We start from the raw sequence: 18,490 nt of genomic DNA, 5'->3' as shown, positions 1-18,490 counted from the left end.
GTTTAGTTAGTATATGAAATAAATGAAAAAAAAAACATTAAACTAAATATTTAAAATTAAAACTATTTTTACAATAATAAAATTAGTATGTACTGCACTTAATTCAATATGCAAAGTTCATAAATATTTTTTTTTGAATCATTATTCATCTTTAAATAATGATAAGAATTCCACACTTATATGATTATTTATATTAAATATCAATTTACTTCATTGTTACAGTTCTATATATAGACAAACATTTGTTAAAGACATAAAAAATTATCGATTTCTTATTGTAAGTTCATTTTCCCATCAATTATAGAAAATAAAATTACAGTTACTTCAAATTTTCTTTCTTGATTAAAACATACATTATAATATGTACAGAAATCAAACCGTTTAAATGTACGCGATTTTTCAAAAAAAAATGTTAACATATTAAAGCTAATATGTCTTCTATATCAAACAAAGTAATATCTCGTATTAAATCTTTAAAAATATTAAAACAATCCGGTTTCGCAAAAATTAACCATGGCTTCTCTAAGCATCCCTTACAAGAAAAAAAAATAAGGGCTAAGTCTTAGGTAACAATTTCTGATTTTGAAATTGAAAATTATTAGAAATTTGTTACCTACTAATTTTTAAAAAAATTATAAAATTTCACTTCCGAAATACCAGACATAATTTGGTTTTTAATTGTTCTACATTTTTAAATATTTTACTATAATTTACAACACAAAATCAAAATTCAAATATAAAAACTTTAAGTCAACTGAATTGACACTAAAATAATTTTAATTATAAAATAAATTTCTAAAAATTATATGCAAGCAGACGACACATGCCCATCAATTGTTTACAAAACAATTTCGTGTGAAAGAACCACTCGACTATACAATTCATTCCTAGTATTTAGTTATCTTCCTAAAGGGTTATATTTTTGATTATAATACATTATAGTATATTCATCATAATGTTAAAAATAGATATATATTAAAATGTTTTGATTAACTTTTTAGGAGTGACATTTCATTAAAAATATAAAAAAAAAACACTAAAAAATATATAATTTACGAGTATGTTAATATGTTTATTTTTAACAGTCAATAATTAAAATGAACTTTCAAAACATTTTTCACTTCATTATGTTCACGCATATGTAATTATTTAATAAAATATAAATTATCATCAGTTTTTATACAAATTTAAATAATGACATATTATAGTTAACCGACTGGAAATATATAATACGCGCATACGTCATTACCAAGTCGCATCAGATTAATTCTCCACAAAAACATACATGACTTTTATTTTCCAGAAAAACCAATAATACAATGTAGACTGTAGAATAAATAGAGTATGATATTAAAGCTATATGATAAAATATAAATTATAAATGCACAAATTTAAACTGAGCATAGCATTTTTACTTATTTTTATCATACACTAGTAATATACTATAATTTACGAGGAGGTTCATATTTTTTTCATTCGTTTTTTTGAACATAAATATATTTAAAAAAAAATGTAGGTACTTAAAACGATGAACTTAATAAATATTACAATTAATATTAAACTCGACTTTGGAATATATATTATAAACAGTCAATTATATGAGATTTTATATGGTTGAGAATGATTTTGACGAGGTCAATTAATTATGTTCATTTTCCGATTGACTCTAAATTTCCTATTCGTCACAAAATTATGGTGTATTCATTTAATTATGATAAATTATTAAATATTTATTTTTAAATATCACCAATCAATTTTACTCGTAAAAATACATATTTCCTTAAAATAATGTACAAATAATATTAACGACTCCATTAAAAGGAATATTTATATCCCACATTTATATTTTCATGAACATTTTTTTTTTCTTTTAAGGAAGTAAAAACAGATGATATATATAACTCAGTAGAAGTTATAGTATCTTATAAATAAATAATAAAATTTATAACTACTCGTAATAAATAATAGACATTACAGAATAAAATAAATTATAATAGGTTACCTATATTAATATATGTTAATTTATTTAAGAATTTAAATTTCTCTTTAACTATCCCAACATAATAATTTCTAAGCAATTTCATAACAAATTGCAATGTACGTTATCGTAGACTTTTAAGAAAATAAAAATTACCTTCTAAAATATTTTAATATTGATATGTTAACATGTCATTCAAAAAGTTAAGATAATAAAATTTATACTTGCATAATTATTTATTTTATAGTTTACATTTTTCCACTAAAAAACAAGAATATATTAGTTTTACAGTTACTTGTATTTTTAGTATCATGTTTAGAAAAAAATCAATTTTATTTTTTTTTGTGATTATAAAATAAAAAATTGTAGACGCATGAAATATTGAATAAATATTCATATTGGAACATATTTTCTAGACATAATATAATATTCCACAAACTGTTTAGATTCAGTTGACTAGATTTATCAATCACAAATTCCATAGTAGATTTTGTAAGTTGAAGAGCCCATTGTGCGTACTGGGTCTCGATCCAGTATTTTACAAATGTAAAGACAGATTAACAAATAAATACGATATACGAATGATTAATAACGAGAACAATAATAATTAATTATTTTATAGACCTAATGTATGCTATTATTAAAATTAAATATAAAATAATTTTAATTATGAATTTAAAATATTTAAATGTATCTAAGATTCCAAAATATGTCATAAAATTAAGAAAAAAAATGTACTTTTAGTTTACTATTATTTGATAAATAACTACTATATCTATATTTTCGAATTTTACGACAAAATTTAGTTTAACTACCGTATTAATGCTATAAAAAAATAAATTAATAATATAATAAATAATAAAATGCTTTAAATTAATAAGCTTTAATATTTTTAACATTTGAATAATGTTTCTGAATATAGTTTACTTAAACTATAATCATTTACACATTAGAATTTTTAAGTTATTTAATCTAATTTTAACTCATTTAAAAAATTTTAATTTATCCTTCATTAAATTTTGATTAAAAAAAAGTTATCATCCAGTAAGCTTGACAATTTATTACAAAGTTCCTCTTAACTTCTACTTATACAGAATTTTAAAAATATTGAAAATACATAGGTACAGCATTTATTTTATTCGATATTCTATAGCATTGACATCATCAAAAATATACGAAAACTAAAGATTTTTAGTTATTAAGCTTATATTGAAATCGGAGGAATATCGAAACTTTTTACATTGGTATTATTTTTTATACACAATGAGGTTTCGAAATATTTTGACCAATTTTAGTCCATTAATATAATAATATTATTCACGCCGTTTTATCAGGTACTTAAATATTGCACTTTTGACTTATAAATTAATAACAATAATATAATGTAATACTTAAATGAAATTGCAATATATTTAGAAAAAAAATCAATTTACATTGTTTAAATAAATGTAAAATAAAGTCATCAAATTATTAGCATGCTCCTTGCGAACAAAAAAAATCTGACTCTTATATTTTTTATTCAAAAGCTGCCATATTTATACTATTATGCTTACTTGAAATGCCTCAAAAATATTCACAGAAGACAGAACAATAGGATATGTTTAAGTAAAATTTTAAATTCAGAAACGATATATACATATGTAATACATCATATACGTCCTATATATAATACCAGTATTATATTATACGTATACATTATTATATTATATTATTTTTGTGTAGCTGACTTAATACTTTGAATTTTCTCGTTGTGTTAAAAATTTCAATCGTCTAGATATTAACACAAAATTACTGTAAAGATTACGAAATATTTATATTTACTGTAAAATATTTAAATCTGTATAGGTTTTGTTTTCTCAATAAGCAATAAATCTCTTTTATATACAGATTACAGGTACTAACATAATATGAATTGATATACCCGAGTCATATTGCAGTAATGTCAAGTACATCAGTGTAAAACATATATATATATGCATTAACATAATACGATAATTCTTAAACAAATATAAGTACTAACAAAACATCAAAACATCCTAAACTTCTTCATACCACGAGCCGCATTGTAAACGCTGTAAACCGAAGGGTTTAATAATTATTATCGTTAAAGAAGTATCATGATAGTAATATAATATATACGATATATTATTTTATTGCTTTCAAATGTTTGGTATTAAAAAAAAAAGGTGGTTTAGTATTATTTCATATTTTTTCTTCTGTAAAATCGATTTCTTGATATTCCTCAAACATATAAATATATACATATATATATATATATAAATATTTGTATGTTACATAATATTATTATGGGTGGAGAGACTTGTTGCACACCCCTCATAGAATCGCCAACGAACACTCGGAGCGCCCATTTATATATGTGGGTGTATGTTAGTGTGTATGCGTGTGTGTGTATACACGAATCCAAAAGGGTATATAAACCCAAGTCATCACTGAAAACTATCTTTTCCTGTACCATCGTCAGCAGCGTAGAAACCTTCGATAAATACTTGTTAACAAAAATTCAATATTTATTTACCGTTTTAATAAAAATATTTACATAGGTACCTAATCAAAATTCAAAGTCTACTAAAATGTAAGTATAAAAAATTACGTATAACTTCATAAAATAATTTATGTAATATAGAATAATTATATTTATTGTGTTATTTAAATAATTTTTTATGGCTTTCTAAATTTTTTTTAGAAAAAAGTCATGAAAATTATGGATATTAGCTATTTTATATTTATACATATATTATGGCTGCATATCTAATGTATTAGTAATAACATTATAATTAATTTTTTTGGTAGTCTACAAAGATATTTTAATTTTAAATAATATGTATTTTATGGAATTTATATTTTATACTTCATCAATTACTAGATTAAAATGATAAATGTTTGTGGATTATCTTGATCCGTATTAAAATAAAAATATAAGTACATTTATAATAGACATTATAAGTGTTGCACATATGAGCACGGAAGATTAAACAATTCTATGCATTAAAAAGTACTTCGTACTTGTGTTTACTAATTCGTGCTTATTTATTATATAAACGATTAACCTTAAGTATTAACTTTAACTTAACATTATATTTATTTAATTTTAATGTTTTATATTTTTATATTTTAATAAATGATAATAATTAAATATACGCTCCACTTAAAAAACAATAATAAGTAAAAAAATTATTTTTTGATCATAATAACTGAATAATAATAATTTATGTATAACCCAAATATTTATTTATCAACATAATATAATTTTTAGAAGATATTAATTCTAATTTTCAATCACCTTCAATTTTATCAAAATTACAATTTAAGTTATAAATAATTTTTAATGTATTTAAAATTAATTAACTAACTATATATGAATTACTTTTACTTTATTTATAATATATATATATATATATACATAGTTATATATGTCTCGGCAGATAATCAAATTATTAAAAAAATTTGTTTTGAACATTTATTTCAATTAATTTTAAACATAAATTTTGAAAGTTAATTTATCATTTAATTATGATAGAAAAAAATAAAGTGTTTATTTAAAAATATATATATTTCTATAACTTACTTTCAATAGTTTTGTGATGAAGTAAAGTTTTTTTTTACTTTACTGGAAAATATAAATTTTCTCTAATAATTTACATTATCATATGTTGAGCATACAAATATATTTTTAAATATCTTGTCTTTTTTTGTGCTACTAGTAGACATTTAAATTGTTTAGATTTTTATCTATCTTGATTGATAAAATGTTTAATTGTAAACAAAAAACTGAACAATTTAACATACAAACTTCCTTTTACGTTTTTCTAACATAAATCTAAAAATATAAAATATGCATGCATACATTTTTCTTATAGACATTTGTAGTTCAAAATTTGACAAAATTAAAAGTGAATATTTTAACAAAAAATAATGATCATTCTTCTAACGTTTTAAGATATTATGTTGTAATTTCAAGAATATTAATCGTAGGGTCTTGAAAATTTTCACCATTATATAAGTATATTATTATTATTTTCTACAACCAATGAAAATATAAGCATAATTAGACATTTTTCAAACTATTTATCACACGAACATTTTCACACCATTCTATTATGGTACCTACTCCGTTACTCGTAGGTTGACTTAAAAATAAATAATAATAATATTTATAGTATTATATTACAATAATTATCCCATAATATATATACATGAAAATTGTTTTCCTTCTTAATATAAAATAATATACATACATATATCAAAAATATAAATTATTTTCCTGGAACTGAATGTTTACCTTCTATAATATAATCTATGTAATGAAATTAATAAAATACACATTTTAACATTAATATCAATTTATTTGATTTATACAATTTTATACTGAATATTAAAATAAGTGTCTACATTATTAAACATTAGTTAAATTGCGTGAAAATAAGATGACGATAAGGTTAAAACGCAATTTTATATAAATCCTTCAGTGTTTATAGTTTTGAAAAAATATCAATGTATTACCAATCCATTTAAAGAAGTAACTATTTTTAACACATGTACTAAAAATTACAGGTATTTTATTTCAATAAAATTAATGATTTTACCGTGAAATTTAATCGATAACTGGTAAAAATGACTTATTATTTGTACTATTTTTTTTTATTTTACACAAATGTTTTTATCATTTTTGCTAATACTCCAAAACAACGTTTTGGAAACCCTTGGGATTAATAAAAAATAGTACAATTTTTATTTAAAAACAATAACATATGTATACGTATTATTATAACAACATAAAACGCAAAAAAATATTGCATATTGTCGTAGTAATTGTTATCTTTTTATTATTATTTTTGGTTAATTTAATAAACATTTGGTTAACTTCACCTCATATGAATAATTCATTTAATTTTTCAATTCAACCTGGAATATTCTGTTATTATTTTTATTCAGGAAATACTATCAATTAGACACAAATTAAAATATAAGTTTATAGTCCGAGTTGAGCTCGTTTTATACACCTCATACTAATTCATACATAAAACTTTCCATTTAAAAAAAAAAAAAAATCTATGTCAATACTAAAAATCTGATCTGGTTGCAGCGTCATCATACTAATTTGTTATTCTAGCACGTATTGGTCGTTGTTGACATGTTTGTAATTGTATTTCTTTCTTAAGATTATTATGTAATCACTATACGTACACTTTTAACAGTCTCAAATGGCGCCCCCTACGCATTTTTAACTTTCACACAACACTACTATATTATATTGGTGTTGTATAGACCACTAATTTCGTGGACATTTTTTTTTAATAAAATAAAATAATGCGATTTTAGTGTAAACGAAATTTTTAGAAAAAATGTGAATTTTTTAACATACCTAACAACCTGTTTTCACTCATTTTCTAGACTAAATGGCAATAGCCATCAATCATCATAATAAAATAAGTATATTTATATTAATATTTTATTATTTTACCCACGCCTAATTAATGTTATTACTCTTTAAAATTCAATTAAATAAATTAATTATATTTCCTAGTAGTGAAACAATAAATAAATCAATAATCATGAACTTACAGATTTTTTCTTCGGATAATTCAGAACATCATCAATTCAAAATTATTTTGAATTACCTTTAGAGGGTATTAACTAAATTGTAAAACCTTAAATAACATTGCGTATAATCAAATATGGGCAATTTACTTGATCGTAACTTTGAGTTTTAATATTAGTTACTAGTTAATTTATTATTTATTTAAAAACATAATTATATCAGTACTTTATTGACTATGAATGGTAATCATGAATCAAAATAATCAAGATTGTAGAGATAAAAATAATCAATTTAACTATACGTGAATTTAAATATTTAAATAAAATTAAATAAAAATAAAATAGTTTAAAAAAATATTAATGAATATTTCAGTTTACTTTTGAACACGGTTAACTAAATCAGCTCGGTACAAAGTGTTCACAAAATAGTAGTTAATAAACTAAATTGGTTTGCACCTACCAACTGTTATTTTATACTCATGAAACCAAATCACTTATCAATTTAATAAAAGTTCTAATAGGGTTCGCCACTCTCAAAATAAAGTGAAAATAACAAGGTTCCTAGCTATATGTATATTCTACTACAATCGTTTTCTACTCATATCAAGAACTTTCGTCTACAATTATTTGTCTTGAATTTTTTAGCTTATCGTTTTATATTTCCATACAGATTATAGTTAAAAATAATTATAATTTTTATCATGTTAGTAATTTTTAAAATTAAAATAATAATACTATAAACGATTTATTTTTTAATTAATTAAAATGTATATACAACTTAACTTTATTTTACGTTACTGAGTTCTCTAAGTTCTCTTAAAATATAAAATAACAATACAGTTTTAAAGCTGTTTTATAGCTAATACAAAAATAAAATCTTTATTTATAATTTTTAATGATATTTATTAACCGAAACCATTCATCACCGAAGTTCAAATATTTATATCATACAATAAGACTATGTAGGTATGTCAGTACAAATATGCCAATAAAAGATAAAACAAAAATACAATCTAACAATTGTTACTGAAATGAATTAACAGTAACTTTAGTAGTTTATTTATTTAATATAAAACTTTATAAAATATAATAAAAACAAATACTTTTTTAAAACCAACCAAACGTAACTTAAAAAATATTAACTAAATATGTCATGTTATAAATATTTATGATTTTATTCATTTGCTACAAAAAATAAAAGAATCTATAAATAAATAATTATTTTATTTATACCGTACAAGTTATTGTTCACTATAAGACAATTTTAAAGGACTCTTTTTTTCAATGAATCCCTTTATTACTCCCTACACATTTTGTAACTTACCAATCAATTTGGATCTTATCCTTTTATAGTCTGTACTCTTTGCTATAATTTAATATAAATTTCACTAATATTATCAATTAAACATGATAACGTATTTATATTTTACAATACAAATGTAATCGATACTTCATAATAAGACATTCTGTCTACGTCACAATGTATAAAATGTATATTTGCTTATAATGAATTCATTATTATAGTTTTTTTTTTGTTTTTTTTTTTCAGACGAAAATACTAAAATTACATCCAACATTTTATCCATGCATCAAAGTAATAACTCTAACATGGTCAGAGTAATAGTCTACATTGGATTTGTCGTCTACGTGATGGCCTTGGCCACAACATGTTACTGTCATCCCGTAACGTCTTCTGAGGTTGAAAGCATAGCTCGACCAACACGGCCTAAAACTTTTGGTTCACCAGATGAATTACGTTCATACCTAGACCAGTTAGGACAGTACTTGGCGGTAGTTTCTCGTCCGAGGTAAGTTTATTCATATCTTTATTAAATTAAAGAAATATATTACACGTTATTTTGATTTTAATGTCCCAAATTTCTTAATATATAAATGAAACATTAGTATCAATAAAATCAAAATAATTAATATCATAATCACAATTTGTTTGACATATTCACATTATCTTTGATTATTAAACTATAGATTAAAAATATGGTATTTATTTTAATTTAAGCAAGTATTAATAATTAAATGTGTTTAATTGCCTATTTAACTCAACCATTAAAAATTAAGATACTTAAATTATGCTATATTATTACTTTTTCTTAAATTATAATTATATTTTAATCATGATTATAAATTACCTAAATAGTATTAATAAAATCTACAGTGTTAATAAAATTATATCTATAAAATTTTAAACTTATCAGAAAAATACTGTTTGAAATTAGGTTTGGAAAAAGGAAACCTACGTTTCCTGTCATCCCGTCTGCCATCACAACACCGAGATTACAACAGTACATCGACCATCAACGCATGCTTAACAATATTATAAACCGAGAAGACGACGAGACTTATAAATTACAATACAAACCGGCTGCTATAAGAAATTCAAAAGACTTGTATGACATGTTGTTTACGACACGTCGCGAAAACGGCAATAATAACCGCCATCAATACTATTTAATGCAACAAGATGTAACGAATGCAGACATTGGTTTAGATTCAAATTAATTATCTTTAAAATGTATTTGTAGTATAAGATGTAATGTATTTGTATTTCTTACAAACTTTAGTCATGTACAGACAGTATTGTACTAGTTATTTATAATATAATAACATTAAAATTTTAATTCGTCAGTATAAATAAATTCTGTTTAAAGTGTTGGTACTTATATAATGAATTTAATATTACAAATAATAAAAATATCGGTTTATTTTTAATTTTTGTTGTAAAACATGGATAACTTTTACAAAAATAAAAAGCTATTGTTTAACTATCAAGTAGGTAATGAAGTAAGGTAAGTAAGATAGGCAGGTCCGTATTTAAGAGAGAACTAGGAGAGGCAATTGCCCCTGGTAGTAACATTAAAATTAGTTTTAAGGGCGACAAAATATTGAAATGGTCAAAAATGTAAAATTTATTTGTAGCTTATTTTACCGAATAAGTATAATTATACAAAAATATAATATAAAATATAATAATATAATATGATTAGTATAATAAAAAAAAATAACAATGATAATGTAATTAGATACTCCAAAATAGATTTTGAATGTACCTAATAATGTTTTTATTCGTTATCATCTCGAATATAACTATTTACTACTACAATTATGTAATATCAATTAATTAAAATATTTTTTCTTTTTTTTTTTTTTTTGGGGGGGGGGGGGTGAATTGTATATTATTGCCCTTGGCGACAATTTTTGTAAATACGTGCCTGAAAATAGGTTCTACTACCTATATAGCATTCCTACCTATGCACAATGTAATATAGATACTATCGATACTGAAATATTAACAGTATATATGATTTCAATTCTAAGATAGTTGTTATGAACTACGTATCTTTAATACATAGATTAATTAAGCTTTTAATTCATTGAAAACTATACTGCAGAAAACAATAATTATGAACATATTATACCATACGACAAATAGAAACACCAACATAAGTATTATGGCATATTTATTATTAATTCACTTTAAAAAAGTATTGCGCGGGATGCTTAAAAACTGTATACATTGTTATACTTACATGATACACTGTGACTGTCTGGTAAATTAACACCCAAACGCAATAACATAATCCGGAGATAAATGTATCTTAAATTCTATCTCAGGATAGAATTCAATCCCACTCAATCCCCGATAGATTTATTTTTAAAAAAATTAACGAATTTATGGTTTTAAATTACGTCTATAAATACTCTCTAGTATACCTTAAGGTGGTTATTTTTCCATTTTTCCATTTTTACTATTCTCTTTATTTTTTATTAGCGCTAACTGGGTTTTAGGTGATTTTCAGCTTCTAGTATTTGCTGTTAATATTTATATTAATTCAATAAATAATTGTACCCTCCTTCATAATGGCTTAGGGAAATTCACATCTCGGACTAAAATCTTAGGTTTATCGTTTATCATTTTTAAATATAACTCCATGACATTTACCCATGCAAAAAACCCATTTAAGTAATTATATTTCTTAACTCAACAGTGTTCAACAATGATCTAGATTCCATTTTCACTCCTATACTTAGTCTTAATCTGCACATTGATTATGCCTGGTATAAAACACTCGAACTTTTATTTTTTATTGAACGATTAACACATAATTTCGAATTGTCAACACCTCTCAAGACTTTATATCGTGCGCTCATCAAACTAATATTAAAAAATGGTTCTATCATCTAGGACCCTATTACAACAAGATTTTTTCTTGTCAATTTAAAAGATTTTGACGTAAGTGATTTAATGACTATAGACTATATTTTTAAAATTGACTGCCTCCTCAAAATTACACTCCTGTATTAGCTCATTTACAATTGATTCTCTTAACTGGCTGCAAACATGAAACTAATTTAATTTTCATTAAAAGTTTACATTATAGCGAAATTGATTCCCCTACTTTATTTTAATATATATTATCTTAAATTAATTTGAAAGTACACTCTTGTACTATACGTCGTTCAGTTCCATTTCACATTTCCAATCACATCTTTCATATTATGAAAAATACCAATCACTCTATTGTTATATGTCACAAGCAAATTTGAAAATTCTCTTTTTCATTTTGTTAAATATTAACATCTAACTATTAATTAAAAAATATTATTATTATTGATTGTTAATTAAAAAAAATTTATAGCGTTACTACTAAATAAACAAATTTAAAAAAATATGCCTAAATACATTAATCCTACATATTATATTATATGAACATAAAGCAATAATACAAAATGAAAATTCGATTTTAAATAAATACATTTATATTACCTAGTAGGTACTAGGTAGATAATACCTATCTGGCTACCCAGGGACGGATTGGAATTTTGGACCAGCCCGGGAAAATACTTTTTTACCGGCCCACTATTTGTTGGGAGATTGGGGGGCAACTGGCAAGTGTACCATATTGAAGATAATATTTTTTTTTAGTATTTTAAAGGGTAGTCTACTGTAATCAGTGTTATTATAAAATCAACCTTTAACAATAAAATGTAATAATAAAAATAATAAAAATGGAATAACAATAGTATTACCTACATATAAATGTTACATAATAAAATGTTAGTAATTATTTTTTATTTGAATAAATAAAATGGTTTAATTTACAATGACAGATTTTTTTTTAAAAGAGAACTCTCTTTTTGTAATTCTTCTATTATTTTATCTGAATCCAATAGTGTTAATTTCTGTTTTTCGATGGCCATTAACATGAATGCTTCTAGTTTTGGATCCGAAAGCTGATTACGAAGTCTTGATTTAATATTCTTTAAGAAAGAAAAAGATCTTTCACATGATACTTGGGTTGATGGTAGTGTAAGTACATATTTGTATGCCAAAAATAAATTAGCATATGCATCACAATATAAATTATATTTTTGTAAAATGTTATAGCAACAAACTACACAGTTTTTGCAACTCTTGCAAGTCATATTTTGTGATTCATGATTAATTTTAGATTCAATGTCATCTTCTTCATCTTGTGTTAGCTCCAAAGAGTATGAAGTAGCAAATGATTCAGCAAGACTTTTCTTTAACTTGTCCCAATTTTTTGCAAAATGTATTAACTCATCCTTTAGACCGTTGTAAGTTATATTTGAATTCAAACTCTTTAACTTATCACACAAAGTAGTCAATGCTTGATCAGGCAAACCATTTTGAATTATATACGAAAAATAACTTGGTGACAAACATGATAAATCATTATACAATTTTCTGTGTTTTATAAATCTTTTGTTAATACTCTCAACGACTATATCTAATATTCTGTTATGAACTTCTATTTCAAACTTCTTTAAAGGATCCTCATGTATCATATCATTACTTATCTCACCTGGTAACATTTTTTTCTTTCTGGTTCTTATATTAGATAATATTTCATTTACAGTTATAGGACTATCACCATTGAATTGTAAATCTAACTCAGTATTAGCCCAAATAACAAATGACTCTGCAGATAATTTTATCCATTCCATATTTCTTTGAACTTTTTTTAAATGTTCAAGTGCTCCATCAACTAGATTCTGAGCTGTAATTAAATCCATTGATTTTGATTGCAGGTATCTCGATAAAGGACCTGTAATACTAAAAATTCTAATATATATAAATGCAGTCAAAATAGTAGAAAAATTCAATAATATATTTTTCATAGTTTCAGCTTTGACCCTTATATCTGGTGTAGATTTTTCATCGTTTAGAATATCATATAAAGCCATTAAAACATCAACATACAGTGCATTGCTCTTACATGGACCTTCAGTTGATCCAAATATTTTAACAAGTGCAACTTCTTTACTCCACCACCTTGTTTCACCAATACTTTGTAAGCGTTGATGTAGATTATGGCATCGTTCTGTCCAAACTCTCATACGCTTATGTGAATCTTTGAAAAACACCGCTAAACTATTACACAAATTAAAAAGAGATGCAGCAGCCAATGGTGATTTGGAAGCATCTGACAAAACTAGATTTAATACATGGCTGTAACACCAAACATGAACTTGATTTGGGGATGATTCATTAAGCCATGCTGAGAATCCATTGTACTCCCCTTGCATATTAGCCGCACCGTCGGTAGTATTGGCAATACAGTTTTTTACATTCAAATCATTTAAAAGTAAAACATTTTGTAATAAATCATGCATGCCTTTACCTGTTGAATCTGAACAGTTAACAACTGCAATTAGGCTTTCGTGAATACCATTGTCATCGACATATCTTAAGACTACTGCACATTGATCCGATGATGTAATATCTTGAGTAGTATCCAGCATAACTGCATAAATTTTAGCATTTTTAACTTCATCACAAATTGATTTTTTTATTAAACGACTTATTGCAGCAATAACATAATCAACTGTGGTTTTAGAAATAAATGTAACCAGTCCTCCTCTTCCTTTACTACCACTTTCGTGGGCTTTACGGCTCTTTTTTATTATGGTTTCCAAGTGATCTTTCATTTGAAAATCATATTTTGCTAAAAACAATATGATTTCTAAAAAATTTCCGTGGTCAACAAATGGATTATCTAATGTGTATGCTGCTTCAAATTGATTTCCCCTATAACTCAATCCACGTTTTCCTATAAGTTTAACAGCTTCAATCACTCTTGTAACAATTTTTCGGTTTTTTTTTATTTCTTTTTTAGTTTCACAGAAAAGTAGTGAACCAATATCAAATTTATTTGAATGGTGAAAAAAAGCTGATACACAATTTTTATGTACTGTGCTTTTATCATGTTCATCAATTCGAATATAAGTATGACTCCATACATCTAAGCCTTTAGTAAAATTATTACTTTCTGAAGAAAATGCAAGACACAAATAGCAGAATAATTGTTTTGGATTTTTATTGTAGGTTAACCATTTTCGTTCAGAGCCATTACTTCTAAAGAAAGCTTTTTGAAAATTAAATGGAGTTTCTTCATTTAATTTTGGTTTTTGAGGATGATATTTAAAAAATTGATTAAGCTGTGTAATTTCAGGTTTCTTGAATATATCTAGAGGGCCAAAATTAGAAAAATTACACATTGATCAGTTTGATAATTTACAAACTACAATAGACACAAAGACACATAGGTTATAGGTATCTAATAATGAGCCAAATGCTCAAATTAGTAAATTGTAATTTGTAATATAATATTTCTACAAATATTTTTAATTAAAAATATTATTAATTCCTTTATTGTCGAAAATTGCAAAAAGTGAGATTGACCCTTTTAGACTTGAGCCACAGAATTGTAATTAATATTATTTTTGTCTATGTGCCTTTGTATGCTAACTAAAATTGTTTCCAAAATTAAAAAAAAACTTACTAGGTATAACTTCATTGTTAACACTTTTTTGATGATCAATAGATTCAATTACATTCAAGCCAATATTTGCATTATCTTTATTTCCAATACTAAAAGTTTCTTTCTCTAAACTAACGTTATTAATGCAACTATCAGTCACCTATTTAATTAAAATTAAAAAAAATATATTTTATAAAATAAATTTTAGAATGTAGATTATTGTACTTTGTACAGTAGGTAACAGTTTAATATTTTTAATTATTAATATATTATTATTATAATGACAAAGTTCAGCTAAAACTCACTTCACTATTCTGAGACTTGAAAAATGATTCAATGCTTTTAGAAGCCTTTGCTTCTAAAAGTAGTATTTTTTTCTTTTTGTCTCGAATTTTTTCAGCTCCTCCTTTTCGTTTTTTACTACAGTTTGTTTCATCCATTTCCATTTTATTTTAATATTTTATAATTCGCAAATATTACTATTGAAATGTAAAATTAACTAAATTGTGCTCACTGCCGACTGCCGAGTGCTGATATCGAGGTTTTGAATGACGATTGATATTTAAATATAAATAGTATAAATTTCAAATAAAAATATTCTTATAAGGTATTCATATTAACGGCCCGCATCGACTTGTATCGTCAATATTCGTCGTCATTACCCGCAACCCGCTGGCCCATATGATCGACGACAACCCGAATAACCAATTATTTATAGATTTTATTGTCCACGGAAGTTGATTTTTTGATTACAGCTTATATTGGTATTACTTATTGATACTTTATATTATTATTCAGTTTCTGTTGTAGACATTGTATAGGTACTTGTATTATTACAATTTACAATGTTTTACGTTATTATATTATAGGCTGTTATTACGTAATATCATTGAATAAATAATCTATAATCAATGGTAATATTTATTAATTATTTCATTGTTTTTACGTTTACCTACTATTTACTATTTAGTACGCGGCGTCGCGGCCCATCGGGAATTTCCCCATTTCCCTATGGCCCAATCCGTCCCTGTGGCTACCTAAGACGAAGAAATAAATGAAAATAATAATAATGTATATAGGTATTCCTTATCATGCACGAAATGTATGTATAGTAACTGAATTATTCAAATAGCTGTTAATTATTCTTATCAAGACACATAAATACATTCTGAATTATAAGTTATAGATATTTTTAATAAATATTCCCTACATAAAATTCTACATTTTTAGTAAAGTTTACTAAAAATAATAATAATTAATATATTTTATACTTAAATATACTCTCTGCAGGTAACACAGTAGAATGTATTTATTATCTATTATTATTTTTGAATCTACAAAAAAAAAATTCGTGTTGATGGACTAAAGTTTAGCCTCTAAATCTTTTTTCAAGTGAATGTCCGGGAATGAACATAAAACTTTTAAAATTGTATTTAAATACAATTAAAATATAAATATTTCAATATTTATCGATTAAATACAAGGTATAAAATACATTTGATTTTAAAGAAAAAATACTAAACACAATTAAAAAATAAACAAATTATATAAATACACGTAATTACAGTACATAGTACGTTAGAGTACATAGTATTATAGTAATATAAGTATAGGTACATTATCTCAAATTAATCGGTTTAATAGTTTCAACTACAGGTACGTTGATTATGAATTAGTTAATCAGGAACATATTTTAAATGTACATACAGATTAATATTAATATGTAATTTAATGAAAATAAATTATTAAGTTATAATTTTAAATCGTTTTTATAAATTAATGATTGCCTTTCGAAAAACATAAAATTCCGAAATTACGAATAGAAAGTTTTGACTTGGTTGTAGTATAAAAGCATTCAATCAACCTGCATGGAAAGGAACTTGAAGCTATTGAAAAATGTCACTTTTAATGGTTAGATTCAATAGTTTAAGAGAAAATTAAAAGTAAAAATAAAGTGTATTAAAGTATTTACTTGAATTGTTTTTTTATTAAAAATACTAAAAAAATTCTGTTTACGTCGAGTAGAAATATCTTGTGTTTAAATTTTAAATACAAGATCGTATATAATACTTTAGATAAAATCTAAAAAAACACTCAGTAAATAACTATGGTAAGTGCAAAACACAATTTACAATTTACTATTTCAAATACTATCCAACCATGTTTATGCCTAAATGACTATGGATTATTATTTATCAACTATTATAAGTACTTATTGTAATTGTATGCATAATATTTATAATAAACATAATTTATATTAAACATAAAACAAATATATTTGATATTATTATAATTAAAAAGTCATTAAATTTCTTTATAATTTTTGAATATATTGACTTTATTTAAATTATTTTGAAAATAAATTTTAACTGCGAAATTGTGATAATAATATAATAAATATAGACTCAAAAGACTGTAGCTTCAAAATGAGCTGTCTTGTGAAAATCTCCGGATTGATTAATTATTATATAAATGATAATGACAGCGACATCTATTGTCGTCATTTTGAACTTTGATCAAATACTCTTATATTTTAATTCGCATAGCTTGAAATCGGAAATCAAATTATAAAATAAAAAAATTCTTATTTCTTAGTTAGTATTTAGCCACATTTTTTTTTTTTGCTGTTATACAAAAAAAATTATTTGTTGGAACTTGAAACTGAATGTACCTATGTTATTATTTATCATAGGTACTCTAATACACTATGAAATTTTAAAAGAATTATAAGTTATGTGTACAACTTTACTTTTTTTTGTGTTTATCTACCTATAAATGATAATTAATAGACTTATACTGTTAAGTTTTGTTTGATTAATCGTGATTCTTAAATAATTAATTAACCTCCTGAGATATGTAAAATATCATTAAAAACAAACAATGTTTATTTGTAAAATAATAAATACAAAGTAGGAAATCAAAAACTCACCTCAACACGCGACCTATTCCATACAAGATCAAAATCAACATGAAATTCTTGAACATCACCGTTAAACATCAAATATTAATTAAAAATGTAATAATAAATGATTTAAAAAATGTTAAGTAATGTAAATGATGTATATTATATCAATAATTAATAATTGAATAATATGTATACGTTTAAACAACACATTATATTCAAACACAAATAAAATAAAATAATATCACA

At 23.8% G+C, this 18,490-nt stretch overlaps 2 protein-coding genes across 2 annotated transcripts; one reads left to right on the top strand and one right to left on the bottom strand.

The window, feature by feature from the left end:
* Positions 1–4,433: 4,433 nt before the first annotated feature.
* Positions 4,434–10,176, top strand: LOC112603253. Its single transcript, XM_025351753.1, has 3 exons — positions 4,434–4,571; positions 9,087–9,345; positions 9,772–10,176. Exons 2-3 carry the CDS (start codon positions 9,122–9,124, stop codon positions 10,052–10,054), a joined length of 507 nt encoding a protein of 168 aa, XP_025207538.1. The 5' UTR covers positions 4,434–4,571; positions 9,087–9,121; the 3' UTR covers positions 10,055–10,176.
* Positions 10,177–12,521: 2,345 nt separating this feature from the next.
* On the bottom strand, positions 12,522–15,779 carry LOC112603181. The gene is made up of 7 exons (XM_025351639.1): positions 15,645–15,779; positions 15,361–15,499; positions 14,614–14,847; positions 13,779–14,523; positions 13,433–13,640; positions 12,685–13,339; positions 12,522–12,526 (listed from the first exon to the last, which is right to left on the bottom strand). The coding sequence occupies exons 1-7, from the start codon at positions 15,777–15,779 to the stop codon at positions 12,522–12,524; spliced, it is 2,121 nt and encodes a 706-aa protein (XP_025207424.1).
* Positions 15,780–18,490: the final 2,711 nt, after the last annotated feature.

The sequence above is a fragment of the Melanaphis sacchari genome, unplaced genomic scaffold (genome assembly GCF_002803265.2).
Source record: "Melanaphis sacchari strain LSU unplaced genomic scaffold, SCAv2.0 Contig9_pilon_pilon, whole genome shotgun sequence".
Classification (NCBI taxonomy): domain Eukaryota; kingdom Metazoa; phylum Arthropoda; class Insecta; order Hemiptera; family Aphididae; genus Melanaphis; species Melanaphis sacchari.
The sequence above is the reverse complement of the archived record's forward strand: the minus strand, read 5'-3'. Positions and strand labels throughout refer to the sequence as shown.

Excerpts from the sequence above, each read along its gene's own strand:
- LOC112603253 (XM_025351753.1), top strand. The coding sequence starts at position 9,122 with ATGCATCAAAGTAATAACTCTAACATGGTCAGAGTAATAGTCTACATT. Across the intron at positions 9,346-9,771 it reads GCGGTAGTTTCTCGTCCGAG|GTTTGGAAAAAGGAAACCTA; the intron begins GTAAGTTTATTC and ends GTTTGAAATTAG.
- LOC112603181 (XM_025351639.1), bottom strand. The coding sequence starts at position 15,779 with ATGGATGAAACAAACTGTAGTAAAAAACGAAAAGGAGGAGCTGAAAAA. Across the intron at positions 15,500-15,644 it reads TCAAGTCTCAGAATAGTGAA|GTGACTGATAGTTGCATTAA; the intron begins GTGAGTTTTAGC and ends TTAATTAAATAG. Across the intron at positions 13,340-13,432 it reads ATGGTGATAGTCCTATAACT|AAGTTTGAAATAGAAGTTCA; the intron begins GTAAATGAAATA and ends GATCCTTTAAAG.